The 27,334-nt window shown below is 34.2% G+C and overlaps 2 protein-coding genes across 2 annotated transcripts in view; one reads left to right on the forward strand and one right to left on the reverse strand.

Moving 5' to 3' along the window:
* Nucleotides 1-570: 570 nt before the first annotated feature.
* Nucleotides 571-15,643, reverse strand: traf3ip2b (TRAF3 interacting protein 2b). The gene is made up of 9 exons (XM_073826284.1): nt 15,449-15,643; nt 12,132-12,703; nt 9,343-9,385; nt 9,097-9,161; nt 5,110-5,207; nt 4,958-5,026; nt 4,765-4,881; nt 1,340-1,414; nt 571-1,161 (listed from the first exon to the last, which is right to left on the reverse strand). The coding sequence occupies exons 2-9, from the start codon at nt 12,688-12,690 to the stop codon at nt 1,015-1,017; spliced, it is 1,173 nt and encodes a 390-aa protein (XP_073682385.1). The 5' UTR covers nt 12,691-12,703; nt 15,449-15,643; the 3' UTR covers nt 571-1,014.
* A 3,839-nt stretch (nt 15,644-19,482) lies between these two features.
* LOC141294292 (CLIP-associating protein 1-A) overlaps nt 19,483-27,334 on the forward strand; it is an 83,073-nt gene continuing 75,221 nt past the window's right edge. The window contains exons 1-2 of the mRNA XM_073826365.1: nt 19,483-19,575; nt 24,178-24,614. Of these exons, the coding sequence (XP_073682466.1) occupies nt 24,420-24,614 (195 nt within the window). The 5' untranslated portion in view covers nt 19,483-19,575; nt 24,178-24,419. The remainder of the gene's footprint in view (nt 19,576-24,177; nt 24,615-27,334) is intronic.

The following is a 27,334-nucleotide window of genomic DNA, read 5'->3' on the forward strand; positions in this document are numbered from 1 at the left end:
GTACAATAAAAATAAAAACGTTAAAACTTTAAAGCCTTATCTATAAAAAATGGGAAAAAATTGAGAACTGTAATGGTGCGTTCACACCAGAAGCGACTTGCGCGAATAAATCGCACTATTCGCACGTAGTTGGACGCTTGAACATTTAGTTTACTCGCTTCGTTCATGCGTGACATTCACTTTACAACAGACGTGAAATCGCGTCATGGGAGGGGCGTCTGCCACTCGTCAGCGGGAAAGCAGTTGTAAAATAGGTGAATGAGCTCAATTTGCCAGCTTTAGCTTGCTTGTAGTCTCAATATGTATATATATGACCCTGGACCACAAAACCAGTCTTAAGTCGCTGGGGTATATTTGTAGCAATAGCCAAAAATACATTGTATGGGTCAAAATTCTAGATTTTTCTTTTATGCCAAAAATCATTAGGAAATTAAGTAAAGATCATGTTCCATGAAGATTTTTTGTAAAATTCCTACTGTAAATATATCTAAATGTAAATTTTGATTAGTAATATGCATTGTTAAGAACTTAATTTGGACAACTTTAACGGTGATTTTACTAGATTACTAGAGCAAGCTCCTGATTGGTTAACGCGGTGTGAATTTGCGCCAAAGTTCAAATTTTTCAACTCGCGTGAGTCAAACGCCCAAAACGCTAAATTCGCGCCACCTCATTCGCGCGAATAGCGCCGCAGGAAGGTCTATCGCGTCTTTGCATTAACTTAACATGTAAATCACTCGCACTTAACGCGCCATTCGCGTCCGGTGTGAACGCACCATTATACTATAAATAAATGAGCACATACTTATGCTTTCAACACAGAGAACTGATGAAGTACCAAAACATTATTACCACAACAATAACAGAGAACACTACGCTACTGTGCTTCTTTTTACAGTAACTTTTATATCAACAGTTGAATAGAAACAAACTCAAACGTATCTACTTTTTCCTTTCACAAAATAGCTCAAAAGTGTAAAAAGCTTCTTCAAACAATAATTTCTTTGAGTGATTCTAAAGGGGGATGGAGACTATAGTGGGCAGCGGGCCGATGGGAGGAGGGTTGTATTTCTCCACTCGCATTAACCTGCGCAGAATATCGTCGCGGTCTTTGGGCCAGCTGTAGACGTGTGTGTTTTGCAGCCAGGTGGGAACGTAACACTGAGAACGACAAGAGAAGATTAGCTATTTTGCTTGATCATGATTCTAGAGTTCAGTTCATCAGTCTGTGAAGTCTGGAGAATGTGGGACTAGATGAACCAGTCTAGTGCTCTAACAAACATGCTTTGATATGCTCAAATGCTTCGGGGGAAATTGCAATCTGTTGAATTTCACAAACCTTTTTAGCTCCCGGGAACAGAATAGGAATGAACCTGTAGTTCCTGCAGCCGTTCTGAATGAATTCACTCTGCAGCTGATGGAGACAAACAAACACAAAACTAGAGATTATGTGCTTTTACACTATGATTTAACAAATGTTATCCAGAGCAACACACAACACTCACAATTATATTATGCTTGTTTTGACTAAGGCAGAACATCAGTGTCAGAATGCAGTGACCTGCAGCTAATGTGTCTTTAGCATGATGTTAGCATTCTATTAGGAGATAGCATGTGTTAGCATGATTTAGCACTTTGCTAGGCAATGATAGCATGATATAACATATTGTTGGCATTATGCTAGGTTAGCACATTGTGACATTTTAATCATGTTTTAACAACTCCATATAATTGTATGCATGTTTTAGTTCTATGCTAAGACGTTTTCCACTATGCTAATACAGTTAACATGTCATTTTAGCATGATTTAGCACTTAGCTAAGCAATGATAGTAGGTTATAGCATATTGTTAGCATGATGCTAGCATATTTTGACATTTTAATGTTTTAACAACTACCTCTAATTTATTGCATGTTTTAACAAGACGGTAATATGTTTTCCACTATGCAAATACAGATAATGTGTCATTAGCATGATGTTAGCATGCTATTATGCGATCCTACCATGCGTTAGCATTTTTGTACCATGATTTAGCAATTAGCTAAGCAATGATAGCATGATATAGCATATTGTTGGCATTATGCTAGCACATTGTGACATTTTAATCATGTTTTAACTACATATAATTTTTTGCATGTTTTGGCAAGATGCTAAATTGGTTTCCACTGTTAATACAGCTAACGTGTCATTAGCATGATGTTAGCATGCTAATATGTGATTCTAACATGTGTTAGGATGTTTTAGTATGATTTAGCACTTAGCTAAGCAATGATAGCATGATATAGAATATTAGCATTATGCTAGCACATTTTGACATTTTAATGTTTTAACAGCTACGTATATTTTTTGCATGTTTTAGCTTGATGCTAACATGTTTTCCACTATGCTAATACAGCTAATGTGTCATTAGCATGATGTTAGCATGCTAATATGCGATCTTAGCATGTGTTACCATGTTTTTAACATGATTTAGCACTTAACTAAGCAATGATAGCATGATATAGCATACTGTTAGCATGATGCTAGCACATTTTCATCTTTTAACAATGTTTTAACAACTACGTATAATTTTTGCATGTTTTAGCTTAATGCTAACATGTTTTCCACTATGCAAATACAGCGAACATGTCATTAGCATGATGCAAGCATGCTATTAGGAGATCCTAGCATGTGTTCGCATGTATTAGCATTATTTGGCATTATGCTAGCACAATTTGACATTTTGATCATGTTTTATCAACTACATAAATTTTTTTGCATGTTTTCCACTATGCAAATACAGCTAACATGTCATTAGCATGATGCTAACATGTTTTTAACAAGATGCTAACATAAATAACACTATTACTATGTCATTAACATGTTTTAGCAAGATGCTAATATTTTTTCACTACGTTAATACAGTTAATGTGTCATTAGTATGATGTTACCATTCTATTAGGCGACCCTAGCATGTGTTAGCATGTTTTAGCAATTAGCTAAGAAGTGATAGCATGATATACCATATTGTTAGCATTATGCTAGCAGAATTTGACATTTTAATCATGTTTTAATAACTACGTACAATTTTTTGCATGTTTTAGCTCAATGTTAACATGTTTTCCACTATGGTAATACAGCTAATGTGTCATTAGAATGATGTTAACATACTAATATGCGATCTTAGCATGTGTTAGCATGTTTTTAGCATGATTTAGCACTTAGCTAAGAAGTGAGAGTATGAAATAGCATATTGTTAACATGATGCTACACATTTTGACATTTTAACGATGTTTTAACAACTACGTATCATTTTTTGCATGTTTTAGCTTGATGCTAACATGTGTTTCACTATGCTAATACAGTTAACGTCATTTTAGCATGATTTAGCACTTAGCTAAGCAATGATAGCATGATATAGCATATTGTTAACATTAAGTCAGCACATTTTAATCATATTTTAACAATGTATAATTGTTTGCATGTTTCAGCTTGATGCTAACATGAAACATTTCCACTATGCAAATACAACTAACGTGTCATTAACATGATGTTAGTGCACTAATATGCAATCCTAGCATGATGTTAGCATGTTTTAGCATGATTTAACATTTAGCTAAGTGATAATATGATATAGCATATTGTTAGCATTATGCTAGCACATTTTGACATTTTAATCATGTTTTTAAAACTACGTATAAGTTTTTGCATGTTTTAACTAATTCCTAGATGTTTTCCACTATGCAAATACAGCTAACGTTTCACTCGCATGATGTTAGCATGCTATTATGCGATTCCTAGCATGTGTTAGCATGTTTTTAACATGTTTCTAGCATGATTTAGCATTAAGCAATGATGACATGATATAGAATATCGTAAGCATAATGCTAGCACATTTTGGTACATTTTAATTGACAATTTAATTTTTTGCATGTTTTAGCACTTAGCTAATCACTTTTAGCATGTAGCCTTTCACTGCTAGTATATGTAGCATGTTGGGAGTCCTGTTTGCTAGCATGAAACAAAAGAATCAACTCCCATATGCCTGTTTGGGTTTTGGTTGTTAGGGTGCTCAACAGTGGTTGCTAGGGCGTGGCTAGGAAGAGGTTAAGGTGATTGATGATTGGCTAGAAAGAGGTTAAGGTGATTGATGATTGGCTAGGAAGAGGTTAAGGTGATTGATGATTGGCTAGGAAGAGGTTAAGGTGATTGATGATTGGCTAGGAAGAGTTTAAGGTGATTTATGATTGGCTAGGAAGAGGTTAAGGTGATTTATGATTGGCTAGGAAGAGGTTAAGGTGATTGATGATTGGCTAGGAAGAGTTTAAGGTGATTGATGATTGGCTAGGAAGAGGTTAAGGTGATTGATGATTGGCTAGGAAGAGGTTAAGGTGATTGATGATTGGCTAGGAAGAGGTTAAGGTGATTGATGATTGGCTAGGAAGAGTTTAAGGTGATTGATGATTGGCTAGGAAGAGTTTAAGGTGATTGATGATTGGCTAGGAAGAGGTTAAGGTGATTGATGATTGGCTAGGAAGAGGTTAAGGTGATTGATGATTGGCTAGGAAGAGGTTAAGGTGATTGATGATTGGCTAGGAAGAGTTTAAGGTGATTGATGATTGGCTAGGAAAAGTTTAAGGTGATTGATGATTGGCTAGGAAGAGTTTAAGGTGATTGATGATTGGCTAGGAAGAGTTTAAGGTGATTGATGATTGGCTAGGAAGAGTTTAAGGTGATTGATGATTGGTTATCTGCTATTTTAGAAGATGAATGTTATTTTCAGACCTGTTTGTGGATGTACACAGTGTCTGACGTTCTCTCGTCACCCTCTATACTGGTATTCATGCCTGATATGGTCTCGTAATACCTCAGGCTGATGATGATGATGATCAGGTAATCTTTCTGCAGAGAGAGAGAGATTCTGTAATAGTAGTTGTTTTGATGGTAATGACATCACTTCCTGTCTCCACACAGTTACCTCATTGAGATATCGCTCCATGCAGTCGATCTTACTGATGCTGTTCAGCTGCTGCTCGAAAACATCAATCTGTGCACAAAGTATCAAATATCAATCCAAATCCACAAAAACAAGTCTAGAATAAACTAAAAACTATCAAATGATGGCTGTACATGCGTATCAAAGCCGTTGTTCCTCAGTAAAGACACGAACTTAATGATCTCCTTCAGATGCTCTTCACTGTCAGCCTCATACGTGACAAAAACTTTTCCTGTGTGGAGAAAAAAACACATGAAATAGTAGGTCAAACCGCCTCAAAATGAAACACGTGCAACATTTACTGTGCACTGTATTTTTCCATTTGCGTAAAATGACCTTATTATAATTACTATTCATCAGGGTTGGAAAATAGCTAGGGTTTGTGGTAGAAATGCTACTAAAATGAACAAAAATGCCCCACAAAATCAAGGTAAAGAGGCAAGAAATGACCCCTACACAGTTAAATTAAATCTATTACGGCTGTAGCAATTAAAATTAATAGTGAAAATGGTTGCTTTTTTGCATCGTAGCATTAAAACCAATCACACATGTTTCTGTTGAGATTATGAATGCAATGGGCCAAACAGAGGCCTTCAGATTAGTCAGCACTGATAATGCAACCACTTAATATTGTCCTCTTTTTGGACCTTAAAAATTTGTCCGGCCAGGATTTTTTGATTTCTATTATAATTATAATAAAATTAACTGATTATAATGTAGAAACTGTTGCAGTGCTGCAAAACTATTAACTTTTTACTGAATCAAATGATTCGCAATCCGCTCTCCGCAGTCAGATCTGAATCAAATGATTCGCAATCCGCTCTCCGAAGTCCCGATCTGAATTAAATGATTTGCAATCTGCTCTCCGAAGTCCTGATCTGAATCAAATGATCTGCAATCTGCTCTCCGAAGTCCTAATCTGAATCAAATGATTTACAATCCGCTCTCCAAAGTCCCCATCTGAATTAAATGATTTGCAATCTGCTCTCCGAAGTCCTAATCTGAATCAAATGATTTACAATCCGCTCTCCAAAGTCCCGATCTGAATTAAATGATTTGCAATCTGCTCTCTGAACTTCCGATCTGAATCAAATGATTTACAATCCGCTCTCCGAAGTTCTGATCTGAATCAAATGATTTGCTATCTGCTTTCCGAAGTTCCGATTTGAATCAAATGATTCGCAATCTGCTCTCCGAAGTCCCGATCTGAATTAAATGATTTGCAATCTGCTCTCTGAACTTCCGATCTGAATCTAATGATTCGCAATGTGATTTCCGAACTTCTGATCGAATCAAATGATTCGCAATCCACTCTCCGAAGTTCCGATCTGAATCAAATGATTCGCAATATGATTTCCGAACTTCTGATATGAATCAAATGATTCGCAATCCACTCTCCGAAGTTCCAATCTGAATCTAATGATTCGCAATATGATTTTCGAACTTCTGATATGGATCAAATGATTCACAATCCACTCTCCGAAGTTCCGATCTGAATCTAATGATTCGCAATATGATTTTCGAACTTCTGATATGAATCAAATGATTCACAATCCACTCTCCAAAGTTCCGATCTGAATCAAATGAATCGCAATATGATTTCTGAAATTCTGATCTGAATCAAATGATTTGCAATCCACTCTCCGAAGTTCCGATCTGAATCTAATGATTCGCAATGTGATTTCCGAACTTCTGATCGAATCAAATGATTCGCAATCCACTCTCCGAAGTTCCGATCTGAATCAAATGATTCGCAATATGATTTCCGAACTTCTGATCTGAATCAAATGATTCGCAATCCATTCTCCGAAGTTCCGATCTGAATCTAATGATTCGCAATATGATTTCCGAACTTCTGATATGAATCAAATGATTCGCAATCCACTCTCCGAAGTTCCGATCTGAATCAAATGAATCGCAATATAATTTCTGAACTCCTGATCTGAATCAAATGATTCGCAATCCACTCTCCGAAGTTCCGATCTGAATCAAATGAATCGCAATATAATTTCTGAACTCCTGATCTGAATCAAATGATTCGCAATCCACTCTCCGAAGTCCCGATCTGAATTAAATGATTTGCAATCTGCTCTCTGAACTTCCGATCTGAATCTAATGATTCGCAATGTGATTTCCGAACTTCTGATCGAATCAAATGATTCGCAATCCACTCTCCGAAGTTCCGATCTGAATCAAATGATTCGCAATATGATTTTCGAACTCATGATATGGATCAAATGATTCACAATCCACTCTCCGAAGTTCCGATCTGAATCTAATGATTCGCAATATGATTTCTGAAATTCTGATCTGAATCAAATGATTTGCAATCCACTCTCCGAAGTTCCGATCTGAATCTAATGATTCGCAATATGATTTCTGAAATTCTGATCTGAATCAAATGATTCGCAATCCACTCTCCGAAGTTCCGATCTGAATCTAATGATTCGCAATATGATTTCTGAAATTCTGATCTGAATCAAATGATTCGCAATCCATTCTCCGAAGTTCCGATCTGAATCAAATGATTCGCAATGTGATTTCCGAACTTCTGATCGAATCAAATGATTCGCAATCCACTCTCCGAAGTTCCGATCTGAATCAAATGATTCGCAATATGATTTCCGAACTTCTGATATGAATCAAATGATTCGCAATCCACTCTCCGAAGTTCCGATCTGAATCAAATGAATCGCAATATAATTTCTGAACTCCTGATCTGAATCAAATGATTCGCAATCCACTCTCCGAAGTTCCGATCTGAATCTAATGATTAGCAATATGATTTCCGAACTTCTGATATGAATCAAATGATTCGCAATCCACTCTCCGAAGTTCCGATCTGAATCTAATGATTCGCAATATGATTTTCGAACTTCTGATCTGAATCAAATGATTCGCAATCCACTCTCCGAAGTTCCGATCTGAATCTAATGATTCGCAATGTGATTTCCGAACTTCTGATCGAATCAAATGATTCGCAATCCACTCTCCGAAGTTCCGATCTGAATCAAATGATTCGCAATATGATTTCCGAACTTCTGATATGAATCAAATGATTCGCAATCCACTCTCCGAAGTTCCGATCTGAATCAAATGATTCGCAATGTGATTTCTGAACTTCTGATATGAATCAAATGATTCGCAATCCACTCTCCAAAGTTCCGATCTGAATCAAGTGAATCGTAATATAATTTCCGAACTTCTGATCGAATCAAATGATTCGCAATCCACTCTACGAAGTTCCGATCTGAATCAAATGATTGGCAATATGATTTCCGAACTTCTGATATGAATCAAATGATTCGCAATCCACTCTCCAAAGTTCCGATCTGAATCAAGTGAATCGTAATATAATTACTGAACTTCTGATCTGAATCAAATGATTCGCAATCCACTCTCCGAAGTTCTTATCTGAATCAAATGTATCGCAATATGATTTCTGAAATTCTGATCTGAATCAAATGATTCGCAATCCACTCTCCGAAGTTCCGATCTGAATCTAATGATTCGCAATATGATTTCCGAACTTCTGATATGAATCAAATGATTCGCAATCCACTCTCCAAAGTTCCGATCTGAATCAAGTGAATCGTAATATAATTACTGAACTTCTGATCTGAATGAAATGATTCGCAATCCACTCTCCGAAGTTCTTATCTGAATCAAATGTATCGCAATATGATTTCTGAAATTCTGATCTGAATCAAATGATTCGCAATCCACTCTCCGAAGTTCCGATCTGAATCTAATGATTCGCAATATGATTTCCGAACTTCTGATCGAATTTTTTTGATTTTTTTGCATCCTCAGATACCAGATTGTCAAATAGTTGTATCTTGGCCAAACAGAGTCATATACATCAATGGAAAGCTTGTATTATGTATAAATCTCAGTTGCAAAAAAATTTACCTTATAACTGGTTTTGTGGTCCAGGGTCACAATTAATAAGGTAATTATAAAATGTGCCCTTAGGAAGGTAAATAATGCCCTGGGGCAAAGATCGCACCTTAATGTTACAGTTCATTTCTGACCCTGCTATCCAAAAAAAAAAAAAAAAAAAAAAAAAAACATGTGTATGTGTGTGTCATGTTGATGTGCTGATAGGAAGTAGTACTCACTTTGTTCCTGTGGCAGGTGTGTGATACACTGACTGGCCTGTCTGGATTTGACTGATGCATTTCCACTAAAGACACAAACATACAGAAACGTGCAATGCAAATGCATGAGCAGATCATAGAAGTTTGTAAGCATTCTTTCTTCTTGCTTTCTAAATGAAATCTGAATGAAACTGATGAAGAATAGGTCTTTTCTTTGTGAACCATAGGTTTTAGTCTTTAGTTGTAATATGACGCCACGGAACTCACTTTTCAGAGAAGTGCGTGTCCATTTGTCTGTACTGCATCAGGCCTGTGAATTAAAGCAAATATGCAGATTCAGAATATAAAATTACCACATATAGGCCAGTGGTGATTCTGAGAGTTCGTGGTTGAATTTGCAGGAACTCTTAAGTGTAATTTCTCAACTGCATGTTTTTCTGACTCTTCTGTGAAACGGCGTGAGATTCGGGCTGTTTTTAGGCTTAAACACTTGTGTTAAAATCAAAATGAATGAAGATGACTAAACAGAACATGAGAAGTTCTCATGCACAAATGCAAATGAGATTTATTGTTGTATTCCTTTTAGTGTCGAGAAATTTTGCTCAGATTTTTTTAATGTTCATCTGATCTCATAAGTTTAAAGATGTTTTCCTTTGATTGTTTGACTACTCAAAAGATAATATAGGAAAATATGACAATTAATTTGTTTCCGGCTAGCTAAATTTCACACATATAAACAAAAATATAGCTCTAAACTTCTCTTTTCTTAATTCAAAGTTGATGGAAACTATCCAAAGTTCTGTTAATCCAATGAAAACTACATTTCTGTATTCATCTTGCTCGAAAACAACCATGGTTTTACTAATAAATAAAAAACCTGATTAATTTTCTTAAGGAATTTGTATTTCTGTATAGCCTACTTTCTTTCTGTTTGTTCTTTGTTTTGGTTTTAGAACTGTACTGCCTTTATGGCTTGATGATTTCTACTGTTTAATATAAAATAAATCAGAAAAAAAGATTTGCAAGCCCACTCCAAAGTCCTGATCTGAATCAAATAATTTGTGAAAGGTGCTTTGAAGTCTCAATCTGAAACAAATGATTCGCTATCCACACTCTGAACTTCCAATCTGAATCAAAAGATTCACAAACCCGCTTTGAATTCCTGATCTGAATCAAATAATTTGTGATAGACGCTTTGAAGTCCCAATCTGAATCAAATAATTTGTGATAAACACTTTGAAGTCCCAATCTGAATCAAATAATTTGTGATAAACACTTTGAAGTCCCAATCTGAATCAAATAATTTGTGATAGACGCTTTGAAGTCCCAATCTGAATCAAATAATTTGTGATAAACACTTTGAAGTCCCAATCTGAATCAAATAATTTGTGATAAACACTTTGAAGTCCCAATCTGAATCAAATGATTTGCGATAGGTGCTTTGAAGTCCCAATCTGAATCAAATAATTTGTGATAAACATTTGAAGTCCCAATCTGAATCAAATAATTTGTGATAAACACTTTGAAGTCCCAAACTGAATCAAATAATTTGTGATAAACATTTGAAGTCCCAATCTGAATCAAATAATTTGTGATAAACACTTTGAAGTCCCAATCTGAATCAAATAATTTGTGATAGACGCTTTGAAGTCCCAATCTGAATCAAATAATTTGTGATAGACGCTTTGAAGTCCCAATCTGAATCAAATAATTTGTGATAAACACTTTGAAGTCCCAATCTGAATCAAATAATTTGTGATAAACATTTGAAGTCCCAATCTGAATCAAATAATTTGTGATAAACACTTTGAAGTCCCAATCTGAATCAAATAATTTGTGATAGACGCTTTGAAGTCCCAATCTGAATCAAATAATTTGTGATAAACACTTTGAAGTCCCAATCTGAATCAAATAATTTGTGATAGACGCTTTGAAGTCCCAATCTGAATCAAATGATCCGTAAACCCACTCCAAAGTCCCGATCTGAATCAAATGATCCGTAAACCCACTCCAAAGTCCCGATCTGAATCAAATGATCCCTAAACCCACTCCAAAGTCCCAATCTGAATCAAATGATCCGTAAACCCACTCCAAAGTCCCGATCTGAATCAAATGATCCGTAAACCCACTCCAAAGTCCCGATCTGAATCAAATGATCCCTAAACCCACTCCAAAGTCCCAATCTGAATCAAATGATCCGTAAACCCACTCCAAAGTCCCGATCTGAATCAAATGATCCCTAAACCCACTCCAAAGTCCCAATCTGAATCAAATGATCCGTAAACCCACTCCAAAGTCCCGATCTGAATCAAATGATCCGTAAACCCACTCCAAAGTCCCGATCTGAATCAAATGATTCACGCTCTGTGTTCCGAAGTTCCAATCTGAATCAAAAGATTTGCAAACCCGCTCCTGATCTAAATGTGATCCAAAAAATGATTTGCGAACCATCATTTCAGATCAGGACAGATTTGCAATCCACACTCTGAACTTTCGATCTGAATCAGATTTGCGAACCTGCTCTGAAGTATTGATCTGAAATAAATGATTCGCTATCCACACTCTGAACTTCCAATCTGAATAAAAAGATTCACGGACCCACTCCGAAGTCCTGATCTGATACAAATAATTTGCGCTCCGTGCTCCGTACTACGAACAAAAGATTTGCAAACCAATCAAATCAATTGATTCGCGATACGTAATCCAATTGGAGCACTTTAAAACAACTTCAAACTCGGGGGCACCATAGAAGTCCATTATATGGAGAGAAATCCTGAAACGTTTTACTCAAAAAACACAATTTCCTTACAACTGAAGAAAGAAAGACATGAACATGGATGACAAGAGGGTGAGTACGTTATCTGTTGTTTTGAAAATTCGTATAACACACAAAAAGAAATTAATGTTTTAAAACATTTAAACAACTGAACGTCTAGAATGTTTAAAAAAAAATTCAGAAATAACGTTTTCATAACGCAACCGGAACGTATATTTTTGTTAGCCAAAAAATTTCTTCCAAAAATCATCCCAATCTTAAACTTATGACTGTAGCACACCTGAGGGTCTGTAGGGTGGCTGATGTCCCGGACTGGAGCTGCAGTGATGGACGGGAATCATGTGATGCGGCGGTGGACCGTATTGACCGCAGTACGGCGGCCGCAGGTAAGCGTCAGGGTACGAGGGCGAGGGATGGTGGTACATGTTCGATGATGGAGGAAACGATCGCAGAGATCTAGGATAATCCAGACTCTCTAAACTCAGACTACAGCTGCCCGGAAGAGAGTGAGGCCTGCTGGGAAAAAACGAGCCGTCCTCTGAGATCGTGTGGTAGATGGCAGACGGGAGGCAGGAGGGCAGACTATGAGGAGAATCTGCCCTGACAGGTCCATCCCAGCTGGGGAAGGGCGTCTGATGGGCGTACGGTGCAGACAGAAGGGGCTGAGTGTAGCTCAGTGCATTATGGTGGTGGTGAATGACCTGTGTAGGTTGTGGGATGGTTGTGGAATGGTTGTAAGTCACATCTGGGTGAGGTTCTGACTCAAAATCTTCACTCCTGGTTTCGTCATTCTCCTCTGGAGAGTTTAGAGATGTGTGCTGATCGTTGCTGTGGGCCATGTGGGTCGGGTATCTGAACAAAAGACGAAAAACACAGTGGTGGTAAAAATTTGGAAAGAACATTCTTTCAGTAACATTAGCAGAATATTTGTTCAAAGTTATCTGGTCTTTAATAATGTTCTAGAAACGTTAGCATTATTTGTATATCATTAATGGAACATATTTCTAAAATATTTTACTTGGACGTTTGTCTAACGTTTTTCACTGCAGGTGAATAGGGTAAAAAAAACTCACTTACCCAGGTGACTGATTACATTGATAATTGAAAACATTTTTTGTATTACAAGTTTTCTAAAATGTTATGCTTGAATATGCAAATGAGGCATTATTTAATAAAATATGCGCTAATTTGCATACATTTCGCTCCGAAGTTCTGATCTGAATCAAAAGATTCACAATATACGAAGTTCTGATCTAAATCAAGTGATTCATGAACCCGCTCCGAAGTCTTGATTCGAATCAAAAGATTCGCGAACCCGCGCCGAAGTTCCAAACTAAATAAAATGAATCGCGAACCTGCTTTAAAGTCCAGATCTGAATCAAATGATTGGCGATCTGCACTTCGAAGTTCAGATTTGAATCAAAAGATTCGCAAACAAGTTCTGAAGTTCCAATCTGAATCAAAAGATTCGCAAACCCACTCCAAAGTTCCAATCTAAATTAAATGAATCGCGAACCCGCTTTGAAGTCCCGATCTGAATCAAATGATTTGCAAACAAGCTCTGAAGTTCCAATCTGAATTAAATTAATCGCGAACCCACTTTGAAGTCCACATCTGAATCAAATGATTGGCGATCTGCACTTCAAAGTTCTAAATCAAACGATTTGCGAACCCACTTCGAAGTCTTGATTTGAATTAATTGATTTGCAATCTTTGAAGTTCCGATCTAAATCAAACGAATCTCTAACCCACTTTGAAGTCCCGATCTGAATCAAAAGATTTGCGCTATACAATGTTCCGATCTAAATCAAATGATTCACAAACCCGCTCCGAATTCCCGATTTGAATCAATTGATTCGGGATCCGTGCTCCGAAGTTCCAATTTGAATCAAAAGATTTGCGAACACGCTCCGAAGTTCCGATCTAAATCAAATCATTCGTGATCCATCTCTGTTGTCCAAATCTGAATAATGATTCTCGAACCATGATTTCAGGATTTCAACCATTCAATTCGCAAAATGATTTGCTATTCGCGAACCTGCTTCAAAGTTCCGATTCGGAGTTTAGGAAAGCTCCGTTTCACCCATCATTATTTGTGCTTTTTAAAATCAGTACAAGCCATGTTGAAATGAACTAAATGCCTCTTTTGGCCAGGTTTTTGCAAGTGAATCACTTGAACTGAACGATCGAAGTCACGAGTTTGAATCATTCGGAGCGATTCCAGCGTAAATGACTCACTCAATTGATTCGGTTCATCTGTTCCTCCGCTTTTCGCGTTTACACGACACTCTCAATAGCTTAGCTCGCTAGTAAGTACAGAAATAAGCAAAAAGGTATGATGTTTACAAATAAATATCCATCTTTCTATTCCAATAACATCCAACACAAATCTGCGAATGTATGTGAGCGTGAAAACGCAATGATTTAGCGAGAAAAAAAGCAAATACAACACTTTCGTCATCATTTTTTACACTGTTGTTGCTTTTTCCTGTAAACTACAACAAAACATGCTCCCCTTTCCCACACAACAACACTTCTGTGAGCACAAAAACGTATCGTTATTTAAGTATTACAGCATTACAGACATGCATTATATTCAAAAACGATCTGAAGTCATATGATAGCTTTGGGTGAAGAATAGACAATAGATTTTGTCCTATTTGCAACGTGACTCTTACTACTTAAGCACACTACTTTTGTTGTAAATATACGAACCTAAATGTGATGAAAATAACATTTCTCGTAACGTCCAATGCTGCTCATACAGTGCAATTATTTTAATCTTCAGTCTGAGAGCGTGTTAGCACATGCTGCGTTTGACTTTGCACTGACTGACACAAACCAAGAAGATTTCTGACCAGATGACGGCGTAAAGAAAGAGGTCAGCGCTGTTTTCTACTGGGGAAAAATAGGCCTTAGTGTAACATCCACCCATGCAGCGTCCCTAAATAGGACACCCTGCATTATGACTCTTTATCTCAGTGTGCCAAGATTCTGCAGCTCGTGCAAAACTGCAGACCACAACCGAGAGATTCTGCCATGCAAGCAGTTACACAAAACACTTTACCTTTATGCAATAAACTTATAGATACGGTTCAGTCTGAGCATTTGTCTAAGCTTGAAAAAATAAAATAAAACAAATCAGGTAAAAAGGAAAAAGCAGTTATGTATTGGCAGGAAGAGTCATTTCTGATAAAAACTAAAGATATGCTTTACCACTGATAATCAGATTTAACGTTTCCTGACACACTTGAGAAAGAAACCAAGAATATATAGGTTAAATTCAGGTATTGCATATAAATTTGACAAATGACAAAATGTTTTGGAATTGGATATAAAAAGTGTAAAAGTGAATCCGAGTGAATTTAGACATTTTTTTAATTGAGATGACTAGGGAAAATGTCATTAATTTTTTTTATTTAATGTAGTAAATGTATGTATATATTCCAGTATGTATTCCAACAACAACAAAAACCTAAAACCTAAAAATATTTTAGAAACGACTAGTTAACGTTCTGATCATTTGAAATAAATGCATGTCTTAACCTTTTAAAAAAATCACAAGTATATTTTAAACCTCGGAAGACAGAAACTCACCTGAGCTCGAAATCACAGTCACTTCAGGAAGTCACACGGTTGTTTCTCCTTTGACATTTCGAGTCTTGCTTTCTCACTTACGACAGCGATTTGGAATGTACTATTGTTTTTGTTTTAGATGTGATACAACGCGTATTTCAGTAATAGCTTAATAAGTGACCGTTCGGTGTCCAACAACATTTTTGTCAAAGTGCGTTTCGGTTCGCGTGTCGGAGGCGGAACATGATTATACATGATGGGAGGAGTAAAGCAACATAAGGACGAATGGTGAACAGGTTTAGTGCTTTTGTTTAGGGTCAAATATGATGCATGTAAATCTTAAAGACGTAAAACTAAAATATAGGTTACAACAATGTACTAGAAAGTTTCTATGAAGTTATGAAAACTGTTTGAGTATTCAGTTCTCTGAACATTCTAAACGTCGTTTTTAAATGTTTCACAAACAAGTTTTCTTGGTTATTACACAAATTATTATTGCAGATATTAGTGGTACGTTGCTTTTGGATGTTCCAGTCTAAACGTTCAGTTTTTAAATGTTTTACAAACATGTTTTTGTTTGGGGAAAGTTACATTTTAGAAGTAATGAATTGCAATATTGAGTTACTCCCTAAAAAAGTAACTAATTACGGTACTAAGTTACGTTTTATGGAAAGTAATGCGTTACGTTACTTTTGCGTTACTTTTAAAAAATCTGGGCAGGGCTTGCTTGTTTGTTTTTAATATAAAAAGTTCTATTTTTGGCAAATGTAAAAGCCTTTTAGCACCTTAGAGAAAAGTAAATTGACCTCTGTACAGTAGACCGCATAAAAAAAGTCAACTCTTCAGCAATAAAAAAAGGAAAACAAATGTTAGATTATCTTGAGTTATTTTTGCTTATTAGTATGGATGAATTGGATCATCGAAGGTCGGCAGCAAAAATATCAGTTAATAAAATGGGATTAAATACATAAAGGATATTTGTATTATTTAACATATTTAATTATTGCAGGTTTGCGGTGAATTTGACTTTTTATTCATTTTGAAGAACACTGTTTTTTTTTGAGAGTGATGTGAATTAATGCATGTTCACGTTTATTCTAGAACTATCATCTTACTCACAATTTCTCTCAACATGGGGACAGGACAGCTTTTAATCAATAAACGGGGCGTTGCTTATTTGAAAAAGTAACTCAGATATTTTCTTGTTATTTAAAATGTAACGCGTTACTTTACTAGTTACTTGGAAAAGTCATATTGTTACGTTACTTGTAATGCGTTACCCCCAACGCTGGTTATAATTATTATTGCAAATATTATAGCGGAATGTTACTTTTGAATGTTCTCTGGACGTTCTGAAAGTAGTGCCATTTTAAAAACCCCAGACAAACGCAACTAAAACGTTTCAGAAAAAACGTTAGATGAACAATGCATGAAAACTTGGCTAAGGCTTATTAAAGATCAGCAAACTTTGAAACGAACGTTCTTATAATGTTCTGGAAGAATATTTATGAGAGAACTTTACCAGAACGTTGCAACGTTAGCGGTTTTATTATTTTTTAATTGACTTACGAATTTACGTAATAAAGTTTCACAACTTCATAGGAACTTCAGCAAATCAACTTAATAATTGTATAGCGACATCTGCTGTCTGTTCAACTCATTGTCACATGATAGAGACGCCTCCTTTTTAGTTTTAGTCATATAAATTGTGAAATTATAGAGCCTTAAGGGAACATTCCATTGTATAATTTTGCAAATATTAAGGGAATGTTACTTTTAAATGCTCTCTGAACGTTCTAAAAGTAGTAACATTTTGAAAACCTCAAGACGCCACACTAAAACGTTTAAAAAAACGTTACATAAACAATACATAAATATCGTGTTTGTGCTAAAGTTTTAAAACATTATTAAAGACCAGATTTGAGCCAGAAATTGGAACGAACATTCTTATGACGTTCCTGGAGGAATGATTATTCATTACTTTGAGAGAACCTTACAAGAACGTTACCACGTTAGCGGTTTTATTATTTTTAATTGACAATTTCACAATTTATATGACTTAATATTTAGTGTCATAGGCTAATAATAAGTTGAACAGACAGCAGATGGCGCTTTATAATTATTGAGTCGATTTGCTAAAGTTCCTATGAGGTTTTGAAAACTGTTGGAATGTTCTCTGATCAGTCTAAACGTCCAGTTTTTAAATGTTTTACAAACATGTTTACTTGGTTATATGAACGTTAAAGGAACATTCCATTGTATAATTTTGTGGAATGTCACTTTTGAATGCATTCTGAACGTTCTAAAAGTAGTAACATTTTGAAAACTTTAAACAAACGTCCAACTAAAACGTTTTAGAAAAAAACGTTACATAAACAATGCATTAATAATGTGTTTGTGGTAACGTTTTGAGAAAACATCAGATTTAAACCAGGAAGGTTCTTCCTTCCCAAAAAATATAATTTTCTTTATTTTTAAGACTGAATCCAGTAATACACATATTTAACTATTCAAAATCTATATTGGTCCATCTCAGGTAACTTTATTTACATTTTTACAAAATTTTAAAGTGGAAGATAGAGGCTTTTTTTCAGTCCTGTTACTAAAACTCTTTTAGTCTTTTAAAAAGAATGTTTACAAATACGTCAACCAAACAAATTCCTTCATCTTCCTCTCAGGCAAGTGCTTATTTTATAGAAATGTGTGGTTTTATGGACAAAAAAGAATATTCTCATTAAAAAAAAAAATACTATTTAGCTTTAGCTTTAAGTAAACAAACCCATGTTTTAATTTTAAAGGCTCAAACCTCAAGCTTATCGGTTTTCTGTGATGCAATTTATTAAACAATGGGATAAATGATGAAGCAAACTTCATTTAAAAAATAGTGGTTTAACTTTATTTTTTAAGTAAAAACTGTTTAGTAACAGGAATGAAACTGGGTAACAGGAAGGAATATCCATTATATTAGTATTAGGTTTGACGACACAATGCAGGAACAACCATACTTTTTCTCTTGGCAAAGTGTGGATAGAAGGCCAAAACTTTGAGAATGCAAGGTGCAAAGTGTATATGAGTATATGAGTAACAGGACTGAAAGTAACAGGATTAAGATTTCAGGTTAAAATGAGCAAATACATATAATATAGCCACATGGACATGCTAATATGTAGATGATACTTAGCAAATTATAGTGATTCACCAAAGACTTGTAGGCTACTTTTTAAAATAAACAAGTAACATCTAAGAAATATTTTAGGTAACAGGATAGTATATTTATAATGTCGCTGCCAGCCATCATTGCAATATCATCAAATATACAGAAAAGAAAATGAGAACGCATGCTTTCGGTCATTTCATTGCATTCAGAAGATCCAGATATTGCAATATCATAGTTGTAAACGTGTCTTGTGGTATTTTCCCAGTTTTTAGAGGCAGGAATGTGCTATAACAGGGCTGAATGAAACCTAAATGTGTATTTTATCTAAAATATTATAGATTTATTTAGAAATAAATGTATTTGGATATGGAGGTACACAAAAATGCAAAATAAAAATGATTTCAGAAGGATTTTAAACATTATATTTCATGTTAAAATCTAGCGTTAGAGATTTCATTTAAAAATAATTAAAAATACATTAAAAATATTTCATTACAAAAACTACATAAAAAATATTTCATTAAAAAATATTAAAAACTAAATAAAATGTATTTTAGTTTTTATTTAGTTTTTAATAATTTGTGTAATTAAATATTTTAAATTTGCAGTAAGATTAAAGTGCAGAACACTTAATAAAATGTATTTAGTAGATAATTTCTATGCATATTTGTACACCCATTCGGTGGAATGGCCCTCTTCTTTTTAACTGACAATTTCACAGTTTATATGACTAAAACCAAAAATGAAGCGTCTCTGTTGTGATAATACTGAGTTGAACAAACAGAAGATGGCGCTCTATAATTATTGAGTAGATTTGAACAGACAACAGAGGGCGCGCTCACGCTTTTATGATCTCGCGCATGCGCAGCGCCATCGTCATGTTTGAAGCCGCACAATGGGCGGAGATCACTGCTGTTTCCTTCCAAAAATCAACTGATGATCAACCCACGGGAAACGGTTCCCATGTAGCGGGTTTAGAGCGACATGCCAGGTACGTCCGTTATCAAACGAGCTTTTCCCCCCATCTTATCACTAGTTGCATTCTGACTCAGCTTGCTTTGGCTTTACGTGCAATGTCAATGAAAATAGTTTGTGCATGCAGTAACAATCAGCAGGATACATTCTTACAGTCATGCATGCAATGCAAAGCAAACAGTACACTGTGATCATTTAATAATGTCCACATCGATCATTATTTCTTGAGTTGCATGGGTTTATTTATTGTAATGTCTTGTTTTTGTATTTTTGCACGCTTATGCGAAACGAAAGTTAGATATAGCCAATCCAGATTGCGATTTTAGATTATAGTTTATAGTTTACAGGAGTAGCTGATATAATAATGCACATGCAACTAAAAAGAAATAAGAAATATTTCGTTTTTATAATTATGGCATGGTATTTACACGCATTTATGAAAATAAAATCACAAATGGATATGCAAAACAATTTTTAGAGAGTAAACATAGCTGAACGTTATTAAAAACAAAATTTGGCTTTGAAAAAAACGAAACGTAAACAAGTAAATATGTGTACTTACTCTCTAAAAACTAATATTACATCTATAAAATCTAGCGGGTTTGCTTTTGCAAATTTATATTGACATTTAAGTGTATGTACATTTATATTCGCGTTATTTTAAATGTAAATAAATCCATTGGAACATTTTTTATTTTAAAACACACGGGCTGAGATATGCGGTCGCGCGCGTGTTTGTAAACACTCTTCAGGCCTCGTGCGGTTCGCGCGCTGTTGCTAATAACAACCAGCATTCTTCGCCGTTACCAAGCAACGATATCGCGACGCTCGCTAGTGTCGCTAATGTTTTATCGGTTTTGTGGCGCTTAACACTCGTTGGGTTTCCCTTGAAAGCTCCGGGGTTTGTGTTAGCATGTAAGTGTCAAGCAGCCCGTCCTGTTTATAGTGAGGTCTGTTAGCCAGACAGCTGCTAAACAACTGCTAGGTGAAATTAAACACAGCTAAAGTTAGATTAGCAATCACAGCAGCTGCTCATTAATGTTTAATGGATGAACCGCGACTGCTAATGTCCTCAAAAATAGCTAATAGGGTGCATGCAACGTTACGTTCTTACGTGACACGTGATGTACGTTACATCATCTTTTACATGTGGTTCATTTACAGTATAGTACTTTTGGAGTGCCTTAAATGTCATAAACACCTTGGTATTTCAATATGGTCATCACAAAGGACTATAATGTAGATTAGCGTACCATGGTATTAATTTCACCATAGTAATGTGTGTTTACATTTAGGTTGATAAAATGCGTCCATTATAAGGATGGTAACCAAACTTTAGGTTACTTTAACTTGTAAAGGCTGCTATATAAAATAATGTCTGAAAAACTAACACTTTAGTAAAAGTTTAGACCACAAAATAAAAAAAAATCAGGTTTTATGGCTCATATAGTCTGATATAGTGAGAATATGGAGGGGAAAAAAAACACTGGCTTTATTCAGAGAGCCAAACTGAGCAAATATGAAAGTCAAAAGTTTATGTACACCTTGCGGAATCCACAAAAATGTTAATTATTTTACGAAAATAAAGAGGGATCATACAAAATGCATGTTATTTTTAATTTAGTACTGAGCTGAACGAGATATTTCACATAAAAGACGTTTACATATAGTTGAAATTTATAAAAAATGGAAAAAAAAAAGTTAATACTGTGTTGTTACCTGAATGATGCTTCAGGTCCCACAAATTCTTTGGTTTTTCAGCATTTTTGTGTGTTTTAACTCTTTCTAACAATGACTGTATGATTTTAAGATCCATCTTCTCACACTGAGGACAACTGAGGGACTCATATGCAACTATTACAGAAGGTTCAAACACTCACTGATGCTCCAGAAGGACAAACCATGCATTAAAAGCCGGGGGTGAAAACTTTTGGAATTGGAAGATCAGGTTAAATAAATGTAACTTATTTTGTCTTCTCGGGAACATGCAAGTAGCTTCTGAAGGGCAGTACTAAAAAAAAAAAAAAAAAAAAAAAACGATATTTAGGCAAAATAAGATAATTTACACATCTTCATTCTGTTCAAAAGTTTTCACCCCCGGCTTTTAATGCATGTTTTTTCCTTCTGGAGCATCAGTGAGTGTTTGATCCTTCTGTAATAGTTGCATATGAGTCCCTCAGTTGTCCTCAGTGTGAAAAGATGGATCTCTAAATCATTCAGACATTGTTGGAAAGGGTTAACATTTTGCAGATTCTGCAAGGGGGGTGTAAACTTTTGACCTCAACTGTATATGAACAAAAAGTGATTAAATTCTGATGCTTGTATTGTAAATCATTGAGATATTTATAACAGTAAAGCAGATGCTTACATAAAATGATCTAAATATCAGCGGTCACTCTGTATCTCCAGTAATATGTCTTAGTAAGACGAGATTGAAAAGATTCAAACATATAATGCAATGCAATCCAATGAAGATCGAGAGCTGAACAAATAAACGATTCTCAAAAGATGCAAGATGTTTTGGAGGATTGGGAAGATTATTCCTCCAACGAGGCACAGTGAAAGTAAAGCTTTTGGAAATAAACATTCCTCAAAAGATCCTGATGATCACATTTGAGTATAAGTCATTTTATAATACCAGGTATTAAGTAAATTTAAAGTAAAATAAAGGTAAACAAGCATACAGTTGAAGTCAAAAGTTTACACCCCCCTTGCAGAATCTGCTAAATGTTAATTATTTTAGCAAAATAAGAGGGATCATACAAAATGCATGTTGTTTTTATTTAGTACTGACCTGAATAAGATATTTCACATAAAAGATGTTTACAAATAGTGCACAAGAGAAAATAATAGTTGATAATGGTTCAAAAGTTTACACACACTTGATTCTTTATACTGTGTTGTTACCTGAATGATCCACAGCTGTGTGTTTTTTTGTTTAGTGATAGTTGTTCATGAGTCTCCTGTTTGTCCTGAACACTTAAACTGCCTGCTGTTCTTCAGAAAAATTCTTTGGTTTTCAGCATTTTTGTGTATTTGAACCCTTTCCAACAATGACTGTATGATTTTGAGATCCATCTTTTCACACTGAGGACAACTGAGGGACTCATATGCAACTATTACAGAGGAATCAAACAGAAGAAGAAAAAAAAAAAACATGCATTAAGAGCTGGGGGGTGAAAACTTTTGAATAGAATGAAGATATGTGCATTATCTTATTTTGCCTAAATATCATATATATATTTTTTAATTTAGTACTGCCCTTCAGAGGCTACAGAAGATACTTGCATGTTTCCCAAAAGACAAAATAAGTCAAATTTACCCTGATCTTCAAATTTCAAAAGTTTTTAATGCATCTGAATGCATGGTTTTTCCTTCTGGAGCATCAGTGAGTGTTTGAACCTTCTGTAATAGTTGCATATGAGTCCCTCAGTTGTCCTCAGTGTGAAAAGATGGATCTCTAAATCATAAAGTCATTGTTGGAAAGGGTTCAAATACACAAAAATGCTGAAAATCTCAAGAATTTGTGGGACCCAAAGGATTTTCTATTCAGTATTAAGAATCGAGTGTATGCAAACTTTTGAACGGGGTCGTTTTTATAAATTTAACTATTAATTTCTCGTGTGGACTGTATGTAAATGTCCTTTATGTGAGATATCTCATTCAGGTCAGGACTAAATTAAAAACAACATGCATTTTGTATGATCCCTCTTATTTTCGTAAAATAATTATTTTTTTTGCAGATTATGCAATTTCATTTAGTACTGCCCTTCAGTAGCTACTTCCCAGAAGACAAAATAAGTTAAATTTACCCTGATCTCTTTAAGGGGAGACACTGGAGGCAAAAACGCTGATTTTTCACGCAACTATCAAGTTTAAGATTTTGGGCTTTTTTGGTGTTTCATAAAGTGTTTTTTTCAGACTAGTGTAAAGAAAACATCCAAAAAACACTGTTAAGTGTTTCTTTTATAGCACTTTATCTATTTGTGTCAATAGATTTCAATTACAATGCAAATTTTTAAAGGCTGTTTTCTCAAAATGAGTTTTTTCTCCTACACTGAGCCATAAATCTCCACTTCAGTAGCACTTACACACACCAAACTTCACAGTTTTATTCCTGTCTATATCCTGAAGGTTTTTGCAGAGGGATTTGTTCATATATCATTTGCTTTATATTCTACAACAGTTTATTCCCCTAAAAAAAATAAAAAATATATTTTTTTCTCAATTATGGACTAACAAAATGAGATCCCCTCTGTAAAAAAATTGAAACTGACTTCATCCAGTGTTTAGATTTTTGTACTAGAAAAGTATGCAAATGAGCGCATATTTCATTAAATAATGGATTATTTACATATTTAAACCTAACATTTTAGAAAACTTGTAATACAAAAAATGTTTGCAATTATCAACTGGGTAAGTTAGGTGATAACTATTAGTTTTTTTTTTTACTCTACTCACCTGCAGTGTCTCGCCTTAGATGCAAAAGTTTTCACCCCCCGGCTCTTAATGCATGGTTTTCCCTTTCCAGTGAGCGTTTGACCCTTCTGTAATAGTTGCATATGAGTCCCTCAGTTGTAACCTGATCTCTAATATTTTAATTTGCATTGCATTGCAGGATGTAAAGTGATGGACTGGCTGTTTGACAGGATTTCCCTGCAGATGGATATACACCACCAGTGTCTGATCTATCGATTATAATATCGTTCAGTCCACACATGTCGTCCGCAATCCCGCATTTATACTTCCCACATCCCTTCAGGATTCTGTCTTTGGATTAACAGCATCTGAAACTCTGTTTTCTGGCCAGTATTTGTGATTTTATGTGTTGTCGTGAGCCGTGGTCCTTTTTGCAAAGTCATGGAGCCCAATATGGAGTACATAGTGGCGCAGGTCACGCAGAAGGAGGTTGGACGACGCTTCCAAGTGGGGCCGGAAATCATAGACTACATCCTGGACAGACAGAAGTCACATGACTTGGAACACGATCAGAGCATGCTGGATAGGATGGTGGACAGTCTGGCTACCTCTTGGGTCAACGCAAGCAATTTTAAGGTGAGGGAGTTTGCAAGAAGCATGAATTGAGCATGAATGGAGATGAGTTTGTTTCTTCATTATGTAGTGTTGGCACAAAAAAATATCTCGAAACTACTACTGAACCGATACTACGACAATAACATAGAACGACAGGTAAAGTGAATAATAGATGATCCAAATGGAGGTTATTTTATCTATTAAAAAAGCATTTCATCCCCCTTTAAAAAAAAAACCCCCACAGGACCATGGTGAGCAACTACTGAGTTTACAGGTATGTAGAGATCTTTGCAACTTTGATAAGAGCTAAAAGAATAAAGACAAGTCTTATATCATGATATAGTCAATTTTTGATATTTTATCTGTTATTACTAATAAGAACATAGATGCAAGTAAAAAAAAAAAAAAATATATATATATATATATATATATATATATATATATATGTATATATTGTTTAAGTTTATTTAATTTCAGTTTTTTTTAATTAAACTTATTTCAGTTCAGTTTCAGTTTTATTTTGTTGTTGTAAGTTTAAGGTTTTTATTGTATTTAAGGTGTTTATATTTTTATATTTTATTTTTTTGCAGCTCTATTTCACTTACCGAAAATAAAATAGTTTTTATTATTATTTAAAAAAAAAAAAAAAAAAAAAAAAAAATATATATATATATATATATATATATATATATATATATATATATATATATATATATATTGCTTAAGTTTATTTAATTTCAGTTTTTTTGTTAAATTAAACCAATTCAGTTCAGTTTAAAGTTTAAGGTTTTCATCATATTTTTATTTTATTTTCTTGCAGCTCTTTTTCACTTACCGAAAATTAAATAGTATTTTTTTTATTAAAAAAAAAAAAAAAAAAAAAAAAAAAAATATATATATATATATATATATATATATATATATATATATATATATATATATATATATATATTTATTTATTTATTTATATATTTATTTATATATTGCATTAATTTATTTAATTTCAGTTTTTTTAATTAAACTTTTTAAAATATTTTTTTTATTTTCTTGCAGCTCTATTGAAGTTACCGAAAATGCGAATTTAGTTAAAAAAAAAAAAAAAAAAAACTCCCAATGATGGATTTGTTTCTTACAAACACACAGCTTTTGTTTTAAGATGTTAATTGATGGACTGAGGTGGTGTGGATTACTTGTGGATTATTGTGGATGTTGTGGATTCTAACGGCACCCATTCACATCCATTGGTGAGCAAGTGACAGAATGACACATTTCTACAAATCTGATAAAGAGATAAACTCATCTACATCTTGGATGGCCTGAAGGTCATTTTTAGCAATTTTTTGTGTGAACTGTCCCTTTAAATAGAAGCTGAGAAGAGGCCTTTTCTATAAGCATGTGATGCGTTAGAGTTGCATATCATCAGCGCAGATCTTTTAGATATCACATTAAATGCTGAATATTGTCAGAATGGAAATGATTGCTGATTTAGATGCTAAAAGCGTTTGTTATCGGTTCAGAAAGAGTCACTTCCGTTTTCACAGATTCCGTGAGACTGTTGGTCTTTGCTGAAGCTTGAGTTTTGAGTGGAAACTGATGTATAATTTCACAGGATTGCGTTTTTGGATGACAGGCAGATTGTATTAGATGGAAAAACATAGGTTAGGCTTATAAACGACATGTTTTGTGTATTTTAGTGACCTGATGGAAAGCATTACTGAAAGCATTAAAGGAATATGATATGCATTTGGAGGTTTTTGAATTGCTATTGATTTCTTGTCACTTTTAATGTTCAACCTTAGTGTTTTTCAGCATTTTAAATTCAGCTGGTTATTAGAAAAAGGTTTGGTTTGAGAGTTCGCTCAATATCAATCTCATTTTCTGCTCATCATTTTTTCTGTGATTTACCTTGGTCTTTTTTTAGGTTCTTGATCAGTTTGACTACAATGTTCTGTGATTGTTATTCTAAACAAACACACTATTAATAAAATAAAATATTAATAATAAATTAACCAAATAGTTTTACCATTTTGAGTAGTTTTTATTCAAATTTTAATTTGTTTTTGTAATTGTATGTGCCTTTGTAAATTTTGTTAAAATAGTTTTATTTTACTTCACTTTTATTTCAGTTTTAGTCATTTTAGTTCTTCACATTAAACTTACTTCAACTTAAAGATGCAAGTTTTTCATCTAATATTTTTTATTTTGTTTTGTTTTTTATTTTATTTATATTTTAACTTTTTTTCTACTTAGCTTTCAGTTTTGAATTGTCTTTAATTTCTTGATGCTTCTGTTGTTCAATCTTTAGATTTTTCAGCATTTCAGCATTTAGATAATTTCCGTTGATTTTTGTAAATTTAAGGTTATCATCTTATATTTATATTTTATTTTCTTGCAGCTCCATTTTAATTATTATATTTTTCTTAAATACTTTACATTTTATTTTTGTGAAATATTACAAAAGTAATAACTTAAACAACAATAATATTTGTAATTACTTGTTTTTTATTTTACAGTGACATATTACAATAGTAATATCCCTTATTTTGTTTTAAGTATAATTTTATATTTTTATTTAATAATAATAATAATAATAATCAATATTGTTATTAGAAATATTATAATATTTTAAATGCTTCCTTTGTCAGTTTTAGTAATTGTAGTTCCTCAAAATAAACCTATTTTAGCTCTAAGTTTCAGTCATTTTAAGTTTGAAGTATTTAAGTAAATTATAAATTTAGAGT

The sequence above is a fragment of the Garra rufa genome, chromosome 20 (genome assembly GCF_049309525.1).
Source record: "Garra rufa chromosome 20, GarRuf1.0, whole genome shotgun sequence".
NCBI lineage: Eukaryota > Metazoa > Chordata > Actinopteri > Cypriniformes > Cyprinidae > Garra > Garra rufa.

Excerpts from the sequence above, each read along its gene's own strand:
- traf3ip2b (XM_073826284.1), bottom strand. The coding sequence starts at position 12,690 with ATGGCCCACAGCAACGATCAGCACACATCTCTAAACTCTCCAGAGGAG. Across the intron at positions 5,208-9,096 it reads ACACCTGCCACAGGAACAAA|GAAAAGTTTTTGTCACGTAT; the intron begins GTGAGTACTACT and ends TTCTCCACACAG. Across the intron at positions 1,162-1,339 it reads TGTTCCCGGGAGCTAAAAAG|TGTTACGTTCCCACCTGGCT; the intron begins GTTTGTGAAATT and ends TGTCGTTCTCAG.